Below are 13,476 nucleotides of genomic sequence, written 5' to 3'. Positions count from 1 at the left end.
GGGCTGTAGACCTTTCCACAGCTGGCGCCCATGATGCAGGGAGCTAGAAGACCCTCTCTCAGTGTGGCTGTGGGGCCCAGAGAGCACCATCTTCATGCTGCAAACCAGGCCAGCCATAAGACACACCAGCCTCTGCCTGACAATGGGGAGCCCTGGGGGCGGGGAGGGGGCACCGTAGCTTCTGTCCTCCCGTGCTTCAGGCCTGCTTCTCAGCTGAGGGTTCTCAGATGTCAGTCTGGTCTCTGTTGGGTCCCAGGTGCTGATGAAAGCCTTTCAAAAATTGAGAGGCCCCACCGGGGAGAGCCACGCTGGCCTTCCGGAGCTAAGTCCCGGGGGGGGTGAGAGACATCTAGGAACCTCATGAAGGTGGGTTAGAACCTCTTTACAAGCATTTCAAGATACATGCGTCCTTTTTTTTTTTTTTTTTTTTTTTTTTTCTTTTTTTTTTCCTTTTCACTATCATAGTCACTCTGGTGAATCCAGGCATAAACAGACAAATCCGACTACAACGCGACAGGGTGCAGACGGGGAGGGGAGGGCGACATCTATGTATATGTTCAGCTGCTCCAGTAGGACAGACAGCATTGCTTCCAGCTGGGACTTGGGGGAGAACCATTTCCGAGGGGGCACGTTCCCCTTTTTGTGGTGTGGAGGGCTGGTTATGTGCACTGGGGGTTGAGCAGCAGCTGGGCTCTCACAGGCTGGCAGTCATAAGCTGTGGGGGATGGTGGGAGTGTAGTCCTGTCCTGGGGGTCTTGCCTACCTGTGCCAAGGCCATCTCTTGCACCCAAGATGGCCAACCTGCAGTCAGCACAGGAAGGAGACCAGGCCTCTGGGAGGAAAGTCTCTCCAAGTCAACAGGGCATAAACATCCAGGGTCGTTGCACACCCCACCACCCCGGCCGGCTCACACCTGTGATGGGGGGGTTGGGGCGGGGGACTGAGTAAGGGCATCAGGTTCATTGCCAGGGACACGCCAGCTGGATGATTGGAACTTAGACTGAGACTGAGGTTCCCCCACTATGTCTGGACTTTGCCTCCCACTTTACTCTCCCCCTTGGTTTAGAGTAAGTGCCTCTGCATCTAAATAATGTCCATTACTGAGAAGCAGGGGTGGTGAGGCTAGGAACTCAGGACAGTGTGACGAGGGGTACAGGCAGTGACTGGGCTCCGCACGGCAGACACAGGCATGGCGGGGGCAGACAGGTGGCTGCGGTGGCCGTGGGAGAGAGGGGAGGCTCAGGATTCACCTCCCTGACCCCCACACACTCCAGAGATGCCAGAGGCCCAAACTTGGGAAGAGGCGGATATCTCCCAAGAGGCACAAGTCCTTACAAAGAGAACTGGTTAGCCCTGAAGTCCCAGATCTGTGAGGTGGCCAAAACCGTGGCTGCAGTTCCAACCCTCAGAACTCAATAAACAGGGTTTCCGTGGGGCGGAGGGAGGCCCATCAGCCTAGGACCCCGCCCTGCAGGGAGGGAGGAAGAGGCCACCAGCACTCAAGCAGGACTTGAGTGCTACTCAGAGGATATCCAGTAGGTCTCAGAGGAAGTGATCCACTCCTGCCAACCTTTCTCCTCCTGCTCACTGTCCCTTCACGGCGTGGGGGGATTGGAGCCCCTCTCCCACAGACCGCCCTCCAGAGGGTGGCACTGACCCGCTGCAGGAAGGGAGGTCACTTGGTCTGTTTTCTGCTGCCTTTCCAGGCAGAACTCAGGGCCTCTCCCCTACGCCCTTCCTTGAACACCTCCCCCTGCCCGCCCCCCCTGCCCGGCCCCTGCAGCAGCCTCTCCGGGGCCCTCTCCGCCCCACCCTGTCCTGCTCCAAAGGTTGCCCTGTGCCTATGGCTCCAACGCACCAAGTTTCAAGTCCTTTGTTGCCGCCGCTGCCTCTGTGGCACCCCCAGGATGGGGCCCAAGGAGGGGTGCCCTCAGTCCCTTGAGAGTCCCAAGAAGCAGCTTTCAGAGCCTCTCCTCCCTCTTCTACTCAGAGGAGGAAAAAAAGAGAATCAAAAGTAATTGCCCGAGGAAATTCTGGGTGTGGCCATCTTTTTAAATGTTCTTAAAAATATTTTATTATTATTGGCCCACCCATCAATTTGGAAAGATGAAATTTGCTCTTATTCCCATCACTGATTTGGAAGTCCCGAGCCAGAGCTGAGCGACAAAGCAGGTTAAGTGATTAACCGATTAACCGATCTGTGAGGAGCAGCTGGGGGAAGGCAGAGGGCGAAGGGCCAGATCATTATTATTTTTTTTTTCCACACTCTCTCACTCTCTTCTCTCCACGATTACTGACCGCCCCGGGGGCCCGATCACAAACCCTGCTTGGCCAGGGAGGCGGACACCTCGTCGGCTAGCGTGGCGAGCTGCGGCGAGTCCACCAGGTCGATGCTGCCGGTGGAGGAGACATTGCTGAGGTGCCGCGGAGATGTGTCCCCCGACACCACAGGCGACTTGTACACGATCTCTGCCCCGTGGTCTGTCTTGGCTTTGGCGTTCTCGCGGAAGGTCAGCTTGTGGGTTTCGATCTGCGAGAGGAGGGACAGGAGGGTGAGCCAGAGACAGAAGGGAGGCCCTGACAGCCAACCGGCCTTGGGTGGGAGGGAGCCATGATGGCCCCTACGGTTTCATCATTTTCCAAAAGCTAAGGCTTGTGCAGGGTCCTGCTTACCTCCCAGCCAGCCACCCAGTCCCCCTTCCAGAGGCAGTGACCCTTGTGAGTTTCTTGCTACCTTTCCAGAGAAATGCCGCACATGCAAATGTGTGAGTATAGAAAAAAAAAATACATATATGTTAATACATATGGTAACAATATCCACATGCTTTGCACTTTTGTTTTTAGATTTAATACCTTCCTTTATCAGTACATAATTCCCTCACGCTCATTGACTGCTGTGCAGTTTTCCATCACAGCAGATGTACCAAAATGTATCTACTCCCCTGTGGGTAGATATTTAGGTTATTCCAGTCTTTTGATCTCACAGACAATGCTTTGCATAAGTAACCTTGGATAACTTTGTACCGAATTTCATTTCACACACGTACTATAAGTGTATCCCAGAAGTGGAATGGCTAGTATGTCAAAAGTCATGCGCATTTTACTTTAATACACACACACTGCCAAACTGCCGATGCAAATGGAGGAGGGTCTAAAGTAGATTAAGGGACGTGCCCAGAGCCCCTGCCGTCCAGCTGTGAGCCACACACAGTCCTCCCCTTTGCCGGTGACTGATGATGAGGCTGGAGAGGGTAGAAGCTGGGGGCAGCACTGGCAGGTGTACTAGAGAACGTGATGCAACAAAGCCCTTTTTAAAGTAGAGAAACGATGACTGGGAGGTCTTACTAGCTCCAAAGGACACCTGGGAAAGTCGGAAGCAGAAAGCATTGGCTAGAGCTGCCAGGAGTACATAGTAATTCTCTCCTGATGAGCCCTGAAGTGGTGGACACAGTAATTCTCCAACCTTTTTGCGTCCTGAGACCTCCCTGAGAATCTGGTGAAACCAGAATAATGTGTACACATGCCTGCATGCTCTCACACACATTACAACTTCTCCACACAATTTCAGGAGTCCCTGGACTCCAGGTAAAGAACCTCTATTGCAGGAGGGCTAGAGCATAGAGAAAAAAACAGGCTCCCTTTAAAGCTACATGCTTATTTTGTTCACTCTGGGGTTACTGATTTGAAAAATAGGACTCTTCCTTATTACTACAACAAAGACCATTTTGACATAAGCTTTGACAAGAACACTTACGTCCTTAAGAAAAAATGACAGCGTCCTGGGAATGTCACCAAATCTCCCAAACTGAAAGGAACTCAGAGGTTCCTGTGCTCTACTGCTTGTCAGCAATTTTGCTCATCTCAGAAGGAAATGGGGGAGTGAACACGAGGGGACCCTCTGGGACCAGGACACTGTCTCCTGGGCAAGGCCCACTTTTCCGAGGCATCACAGAGATGAGTTAAAACAGAGTTCAGAGGGAGGTGCCAAGATGGCAGAGTAGAGAAACACAGCTTGTCCTCTTCCACAAATACACCAAGAATTACATCTACAGACCCACTGAATCACACAGAAAACCTACTGAAATCTCTCTCCCTTCAAAATACAGGAGGACTCTCACAAAATCCGTTAAGAGAAAAAAAGAAGAAAAAAATTGGTGGGGAACCGGTCCTACGGAGAGGGAGTGGCGAAGGAAGAAAGGCACCCTCATGCTGGGACGCCCCCGTCCTCCAGCTGGGAGGTCAGCGGGGACAGAAGCAGAGCTTTGGAGGCTCAGAGGAGAAAGTGGCAGCCACTCAGTAGACAGAACTAAGGGAAACTAACACAGAGGGTCCCTGCAAGCCCTACCCAGCTCTAGACGTACGCCGGCAGGGGCAAGCCGGGACTGGCTGCTGGAGACCAGTGAGGAGCCCAGGCAGAGCGCTGGGGCCCACTGCACAGAGGCAGCCTCAGGGGACTGGAGGGCGGTGTGAGCTCTGGCTGGGGGTGTGTGTGGACCAGAACAGCCTGGAACCCCCATAAAAAAAGCACCATGGTTGGTGTGCATGGGGCGGAGGGGCGCAACACGGTGGCACCATAACCTCTGTCTCCACTTGGCTCCACTGTTGGTGTGTTCTTGCGAGAAGGGAGGTAGGGCTTGGTCGTAGCCATTACTGCTGCGTGGAGGTGAGGCAGAAAGCTGAAGCCATACCCAGTGGCCCTGCAACTTCACAGGCGGGACTGAGATTTGTTTACAGCCCCAGGCAGACAGGGTGGATTTTCTCCACTGGCACCTTTGTGAACCTGCACTTCTAGGACCAACAGACAATGAGTGGAGTTCTGGCTCATTGCTGGGGCAAGTACGGGAATTCACAACAGGCCAGCATACCATACGTGGAGGCAGGGCTGGCGTCTGTGCTGACCTGTGGCGCATCATGATTTCAGGTACGTGACTGCATGCTCTGTGGTGCACTACGCTATGGCAGGTCCTAGCACCTGACATTGGTGGATCTGTGCTGGTGGTTCTGGGAGCCCAGACCCTGGGGGACACCAGAGCAGGTGGCTGACATTCCCCTAGCTAAAGCAGGAACAAAGGCAGCATCAACAGAGTACTTTGTAAGCCTGCACAAGTGACAGACACCACCACAGAGGGCACTTCCCAGTGGACATCTCCTGCAGAGGTATCCTCAGTGACACTTCTTCCCAGATTAAGCGCTCTAACCCTGCCTACTACACACCAGAGCTCAGAAACAGGTCTAGAAGCCCCTATTCCAGCAACAGGGAAGCAGACCCAGCCCCTATCAAGGCTGTGACAACCACAGAACAAAAGAGAAGGCCCTGCTCAACAACAATCAGGGCAGACTCTGATCACTGCAACACCAACCACACCCCATCAAAGGGATAACAGGCAACACACACGGAAGAAAGACGTGACAACCATCCACACTAAGAACAGCCCTCAGCAACAAAACTATTAGATGCACACAGTCTACACAGGAACGCTTCCACTTTAAACAAAAGCAAACAAAAAAACAGCCCTTCAAGACCATGGTAGATTACTGATACTCCTAAATCCACAGAGCCAGAGAAATATAAGTAAAATGAAGAAGCAGAGGAACCACTCCTAATTAAAAGAACAAGAGAAGTTCCCTGAAAGAACAAACAGTGAAACAGACCTCAACACTCTACTAGATCATGACTTCAAAAAGGGGGTGATAAAAGCACTGAAAGAAATGAGAGACTATGAATAGAGACAGAGAATACTATGAAAAGGACACAGAAACTACACAGAGAAGCCGATTAAAAACAGAAAACTCAGTAAGAGATAAGAACTGAGCTAAAAGCAGTCAAAAGCAGATTAGATAACGCAGAGGAACAAATAAGTGACCTAGAAGATAACAAGTCACCCAATCAGAACAGCAGACAGAAAAGTAAAAACCAATGAAAGCAATATAAGGGATGTATGAGATAATGTAAGGTGTGTCATCCCACGCATAATAGAGGTCCCAGAAGGAGAAGAAAGAGAAAAGGGGATTGAAAAGGTATTTGAAGAAATAATGACCGAAAACTTTCCAAACCTAAAGAAGGAAACAGATATCCAAGTATGGGAAGCACAGAGGGTTCCAAACAAGAAGAACCCAAACAGGCCTACACCAAGATATGTTACAATTAAGATGGCCAAAGTTAAAGATAAAGAAATGATTCTAAAGGCAACAAGGAAAAAGCAAAGAGTTACAAGCAGACCTCCATAAGGCTTTCAGCTGATTTCTCTACACAAATACCTCTGGCCAGAAGGGAGTAGCAAGATATACTCAAAGTCCTTAATGAGAGAAAGCTGCAACCTAGGATACTCTATCCAGCAAGACTATCCTTTAGAGTAGAAGGAGAGAGAAAGAATTTCACAGACAAGCAAAAACTAAAAGAATTCAGCAATACTAAACTTATCCTAAAAGAGATATTGAGAGGTCTGCTCTAAATAGAAAAGCAGGAAGCTATAGAAATGAGAAAACCGTAATTGGAAATGTGATAACTATGAATCGCAAGAGAATAAACATGAAGATGTTAAAAAAAAAAAAAAAGACATCAAAATCATAAAATGTGGGAGGGGGAGCAAGAAAATAAAGATCTCTCTCTCTCTCCTTTTTTTTTTCTTCTTCATTCTTTTTAGGATGTGTTTGAGCCTACATGACTACCAGTCTAAAGCAAACAGATATAGTAATGGGTTAACATACTTGAAAAACAGGGTAACCACAAGTCAAAAGCATACAATAGAGTCACAAAACCCAAAGAGAAACCAAGTTAATACAAAAGAAAATTATCAAACCACAGAAAGAAAAATAAAAAGGAAAAGAAAGGAACAAAGAAGAAATACCAAATCAACTGGAAAACAAAGTTCAAAATGGCAATAAACACATCTATCAACAATTACTATAAATGTCAATGGACTAAATGGTCCAATCAAAAGACACAGAGCAGCAGATTGGATAATAAAACAAAAGCCTACAATATGCTGCCTACAAGAGATCCACTTTAGAATGGACACACATAGATTGAAAGTGAGAGGATGGAAAAAGATACTTCATGCAAATGGAAATGACAAAAAAGCGGGAGTAGCAATACTTATATCAGACAAAACAGACTTTAAAACAAAGGCCATATAAAAGATAAAGAAGGACACTATATAATGATCAAAGGAGCAATACAAGATGAGGATATTATACTCATTAACATATATGCACCCAACATAGGAGCACCAAAATGTATAAAACAAATACTAACAGACATAAAGGGAGAAATTGATGGGACTATGATAATAGTAGGAGTCTTTAACACCCAACTAACATCAGTGAACAGGTCTTCCAGACAGATAATCAATAAGGCAATGGAGATACTAAATGACATAACAGAACAGTTGGACATAGTTGATATTTTTAGGACATTACATCCCTCCAAAACAGAATATATATTCTTTCCAAGTGCTCATGAACATTCTCTAGGACAGACCACATACTTGGGCACAAAAGAAGCCTCAACAAATTTAAGAGGATAGAAATTATTTCCAGCATCTTCTCTTACCACAATTGCATGAAACAAGAAATCAACCACAGAAAAACAAATGAGAAAAAAATGACAGCATGGAGACTAAACAACATGCTACTAGAAAACCAATAGGTCAATGATGGAATCAAAGAAGAAATAAAAAAAAAAAATCTTGAGACAAACAACAATGAAAACAACCACACAAAATCTATGGGATGCAGCAAAAGCAGTCCTAAGAAGGAAGTTGACAGCGATACAGGCCTTCCTCAGAAAACAAGAACAATCTCAAATAAACAACAATCTCAATAAACAATTAGTAAAAGAAAAACAAACAAAACCTAAAGTCAGCAGAAAGAAAGAAGTAGTAAAGATCAGGGAGGAAATAAATAAAATAGAGATTAAAAAAACAATAGAAAAAAAATCAAACCAAGAGCTGTTTTTTTGAAAGAGTAAACAAAATTGACAAACCTCTGGCCAGGCTCACCAAGAAAAAAGAGAGGACATAAATAAACAAAATAAGAAACGAAAGTGGAGAAAAACAATCAACACCATAGAAATACAAGTCTTCAGAGAATACTATGAACAACTATATGGCAATAAACTGGACAATTCAGAAGAAATGGACAAGTTTCTAGAAACATACAGTCCACCAAAACTGAATCAAGAAGAAGCAGATCATTTGAACAGACCAATCACTAGAAATGAAATAGAAACAGCAATTAAAACAAACAAACAAACAAAAAAAACCTCCCTGCAAACAAAAGTCCAGGATCAGATGGTTTCACTGGGGAATTTTACCAAACATACAAAGAAGACTCATACCAATCTTTCTCAAACTTTTTCAAAGATTGATGAGGATGGAACACTCCCAAACTCATTCTATGAAGCCACCATCACCCTGATACCAAAGCCAGAGATAAACCCACAAATTTTTGGTCAATTAATCTTTGACAAAGGAGGCAAGAACATACAATGGAGTAAAGACAGTCTCTTCAGCACTTCTAATCAATGAAGTTAGAATATTCCCTCACACCATACACAAAAATAAACTCAAAATGTCTTAAAGACTTAAATTAAAGACAAGACATTATAAACCTCTAAGAAGAAAACATAGGCAAAACATTCTCTGACATAAATCTTAGCAACGTTCTCCTAGGGCAGTCTATCCAGGCAATAGAAATAAAAGCAAAAATAAACAAACAGGGCCTAATTAAAGTTAAAAGTTTTTGCACAGCAAAGGAAACCATAAGCAAGACAAAAAGACAACCTACATATAGAATGGGAGGAATATTTGCAAAAGATGAGACTGACAAGGGCTAAATTTCCAAAATACATAAACAGCTCATACAACATAATAAGAACAAAACAAACAACCCAATCCAAAAATGGGCAGAAGACCTAAACAAGCAATTCTCCAATGAAGACATACAAGTGACCAATAGGCACATGAAAAAATGCTCAATATTGCTAATTATCAGAGAAATGCAAATCAAAACTACAATGATATATCACCTCACACCAGTCAGAATGGCCATCATTCAAAAGTCCACAAACAATAAATGCTGGAGAGGGTGTGGAAAAAAGGGAACCCTCCTATATTGTTGGTTGGAATGTGCAGCCGTCATGGAAAACAGTATGGAGATTCCTCAAAAGACCTAAAATACTTACCATACGATCCAGCAATTCCACTCCTGGGCATATATCTAGAGGGAACCTTAATTCAAAAAGATACACGCATGCCAATGTTCATAGCAGCACTATTTACAACAGCCAAGACATAGAAACAACCTAAATGTCCATCGACAGATGACTGGATAAAGAAGTTGTGGTATATTTACAAAATGGAATACTACTCAGCCATAAAAATAATAAAATAACGCCATTTGCAGCAACATGGATGGACCTGGAGATTGTCATTCTAAGTGAAGCAAGCCAGAAAGAGAAAGAAAAATACCATATGATATCACTTATATGTGGAATCTTAAAAAAAAAAAGATAAATGAACTTATTTACAAAACAGGAACAGACTCACAGACATAGAAAACAAACTTATGGTTACTGGGGAGGGAAGGGAGTGGGAAGGGATAAATTGGGAGTTTGAGGTTTGCAGATACTGATTTTATACATATCTATATCTATATAGATATAGATATATACATACATACACACACATAATAGATAAAGTTCATACTGTATAGCACAAGGAACTATATTCAATATCTTGTAGGGCTGGAGTGCAGACAGAAACAAGCTGGCCTTTTGCAGAAAACCTTCTCCACTTCCTTGGAAGAACTGGGTCCTGCCCCTACTTCCCTTGAGGCATTCAGGGACCCTCTTTGTCTTCACACTTTGGATAGAGATCCAGGCACTGAGAAGTATTCCTGCACCTGGGAAAGTGTGTGGAAGTGTGACGGTCAGGGAGTCCAGAGGGAGCACTGGGATGGTGGGGTGACCAGTACCCTGTCCTCCCCTCAGCCTTGGGCGGGGCTCCGTTGGTGGGTCAGGTCTGCCCTGAGGTCTCAGTTTGCAGCCTCTGCTTTAAGAAAACGCCAGCAAGTGCCTCTCCAAAACGACACTGTGGGGCCTTCATGCAAACATGAGGTGGGCCGTGCCTGTTAAGAACCAGAGGTGGAGGTGGTGAACGGGCGTTGGGGGAGGGGTGGTGACGGCCAAGGGAATTCTAGCTGCCACCAATCACAGTGTGATGCGATAGAAAGATGGCCCGGCTGCCACTTCCAACCAGCAGGGCCCCCTTGGGCAGCTCCCTTGCTTACACTGGGCTGGATCTCAGCTTCTATGCCTGTTCTGGGCCATCCCTTCTCCTGGCCACTCCTCAGTCAGCTGCTGGGAGACACTTAAGACTAGAAAGGGAGCCACTTGCAGAACTTCAGGGCAGGTGTGGGCAGGAAACCCAGAGTGTGCTTTGCTTCATTTATGCAGAAGAGAAAAAATGCAGCCACAGGACAGCCTCCTGTGATGGGCCCAGAGGCAGCTGCCAGTGTCCCCTGCCCCCACCGCACCCTGACGGCACGGAGAGTGAGCAAGACCTGGCGTCTCTAAAGACTGCAGGGAACGCCCATGTCCTCCGTCCAGCAGCCTCCCCATGCTGAAACCTGGATCCCAGCATCACTGTTTTGCTCTAACTGCTTAGTGACTCTTTTAGAAAATTGGGTTGTGTTGCCATGACTTGCTCATGGTGGCAGCAGCTGGCTTTGGCAACAGCCACTTCCTCTTGTGGACGCTTGTCAACCACAGGGCCTAGGGTCCTTGGCTCTCACCTTTCATGGCACTAGGAGTCACCTGGGGGTTTTAAAAGCACCAGGCACCCAGACAACAGCTAAGACCGATCAGTCAGGCTCTCCCGGGGTGGGGGGACCCGGCATCAAGTCTATTAAAGCTCCCAAGGGACCCCAACCAGCCGCTCAGGTTGAGCCCCACAGGCCTGCTGGTTGCTGAGAATCCACATCAAGTCAGTCAGTGCAGGGTCTGCAGCCCTCCTGCTCCGCGAAGCTGGACGAGACGTGCCCGCCTGACTCTGCTACATCTATATGCGAGGGCAGCCACCTCCCTGCCTCGCCCTTTTACCTTTTTATGCCCTCCGCCAGGGACGTGGGTGATGTTATCCAGGGACCCGATCTTCGACTGGACTCTATCCTTGAAGTCCAGCTTCTCAGATTTTACCTCCACCTGGCCACCTCCTGGAACACAGCACACATGGGCACCGAGCCTTGAGTGAGGGCCAAGCAAGTGATTCCACGCAGGTGCCAACCTTTAGGAGGAGATACGGCTAGCCTTTTTTTTAGTGTGGTTTTGGAGTAAGTCCTTCCAAAGGGCCTGAAAACAGTTTGCTTCATCTTTCTAATCAGGGTGTACAGTAAATATTTATTTAGCAAACTCTTCCTCCTTAGATAATGCAAAGGTAAATGACAGTTCAGTTCAGGAGAAATTATTCTAAATTCTAAACTGGTTGGCTTCCAAAGAGTCAAGTCTCTCTATGTCAACATCCTGTAAGCTACAGCCCTGTAAGACCTCAGAATTAAAGTACGTGGCAAAATGCGCTCTTAATAGGGAAGGGTCCTGACCTTTTCTCCCTCCTCGGACACTCAATGCAACACCCAAGCATGGGAGACATGGCCTGAGGAAGAGACTCTACATCACTTTCTTGGGCCTTCCAGAGAAAAGCCACTCAAAAAAGCTGCTCCACCGTGTGGCAGGATGGGCGCCCCAGTAAAGGGACAGTTTTCACTGGGAAAGAATACACTCCCACAAAATGATCAAGGGAGACAGAAAATAATGACACACTTTCTAGACTGTGCTTCTGACAGTCTTCTCTTCTATAGTCATGGTTCAACTAACAATCTCTGCTCTGAACAGGACCTAAGGCAGAAGTCCCTGCTCCGGACTCACAGGTGGGAGTTAGAATCCAGATCTGTGCTAAGATGGTAGCTACTAGCCACCTGTGTCTACTTAAGTTTTCATTAAATAAAATTAGTTCATTTCCTCAGCTGCACCAACCATGTTTCAAATGCTCAATAGCCATGTGTGGTTAGTGGCTACCATACTGCAAAACACGAGAGAAGAGTCCACTGTCGCAGAAAGGTCTATAGAGAGCACTGGTTCCTACACGTCTGAGATGGGGAGGAAAAGGGTAAGCATGGTGTGTTCCAACAGCATCACTTTGTTGAAATGAAGTCACAGCAGGGGCATGGCAGTGGCCCAGAGGTCCCATGCTGTAGCTGGTACAGTTGGTGAAGTGCCCCTCTACTGACTGAGGACCACACTGGGACATCCACAGAGCCAGCCTTCGGGGGCCAGACCAGATCTTTCCCCAGCACTAGAGGCCCCAGGTGGAGAACCCACTTGGAGAACCATGGGTTAAACCATGGGTTAGGATTTAGACCAGTGCCTGCCCTCCCTCCTCACCTGGTCTTGGTCAGCCTGGCCCTACTCTGGAGCAACACACCACTCAGGTGCCAGCAAGCTCCACCCTCAACACCCTCCCAGATCGTCCAGCCCATCAATCCTCCCCACCACTTTCAGAGAAGGCACCGCCCGCCCCACCCCGCCCCGCCCCGCCCCGCCCCATCCTTGCCTTTTACAAGGTTCTACCTGGCTTATGATGAATGTTGCCTAATGAGCCACATTTGGAGGTCACTTTGCTCAGATCCACTGGTTTGTAGACTATTTGCACCTGGAGGTGAGAGAGGACGAGCAAGAGACAAAGAGAGTAAGACAGGATCATTTTATTAGGGGCATAACAGGATGGGAAGCAGCTGTGTCTGTCCAGGCCCTGCTCAGACAGTGCGTCCTGTCTGCCGCGAGGAACACATCCTAGTGGTGGTGGGAAACTGCTGTGGGAATTCTGCCAACCCTGCCCCAGGGGAGCAGGGTCTTCACAAAATAACTGGAGCCCCTTCAGTCCCATGGGACAGGAACCCCCGGGGAAAAACAGGGATATTTGGCCATTGTGCCGGGCCCACACCATTGGTTTAACAAACACATGTAAAAAGGTCATTCTCTTTCCTGACATGAGTGGACAGATCACATTCAGTGAGGACATAAAGAAAGAAGGGTTCAATATAAACCATTTCTGCAGCATTTGCAAAATCTCAGAAAAGCGAGAGGGCTGTCTCTGCTGCGCCTCTGAGAGCAGAGGGCAGGCAGTGCGGGGTTGTGAGGTGGACTTTCTCCCCGGAGGAACTTCACAAACCCCGCACCCCCACCGCAGAGCAGTGACTATCCGCGAGCGGGACTGAGGCCAGTCCCGAGACTCAGTCAGAGCTAAGAGCCAGCTGGCAGCCGGGCACACGGTGTCCTGGGCATTTCGGTTCTTTACCGAAAGGAGCAAAGTGACACCAGCAGGACAGGCAGGCGGCACAGAAGAAATCACAGGTTTAGTGTCTCAGGGAGTCTGCACCAACACAGGTAGCGGAGGCCTGAGGGCTCCAGAACACAGCCCA

General features: G+C 47.5%; 1 protein-coding gene across 16 annotated transcripts in view; it reads right to left on the bottom strand.

Annotated features, from left to right (window-relative positions):
• Nucleotides 1–407: 407 nt before the first annotated feature.
• Nucleotides 408–13,476, bottom strand: part of MAPT (microtubule associated protein tau) — a 104,367-nt gene continuing 91,298 nt past the window's right edge. For all 16 annotated transcript variants that reach the window (XM_074343412.1, XM_074343415.1, XM_074343420.1 and 13 more), the window contains 3 exons: nt 12,626–12,707; nt 11,102–11,214; nt 408–2,530 (listed from right to left, as the gene is read on the bottom strand). In XM_074343412.1, coding sequence (XP_074199513.1) covers nt 2,315–2,530; nt 11,102–11,214; nt 12,626–12,707 — 411 coding nt within the window. In that variant the 3' untranslated portion in view covers nt 408–2,314. The remainder of the gene's footprint in view (nt 2,531–11,101; nt 11,215–12,625; nt 12,708–13,476) is intronic.

The sequence above is a fragment of the Camelus bactrianus genome, chromosome 16, assembly GCF_048773025.1.
Source record: "Camelus bactrianus isolate YW-2024 breed Bactrian camel chromosome 16, ASM4877302v1, whole genome shotgun sequence".
Taxonomy (NCBI): Eukaryota; Metazoa; Chordata; class Mammalia; order Artiodactyla; family Camelidae; genus Camelus; species Camelus bactrianus.
The sequence above is the reverse complement of the archived record's forward strand: the minus strand, read 5'-3'. Positions and strand labels throughout refer to the sequence as shown.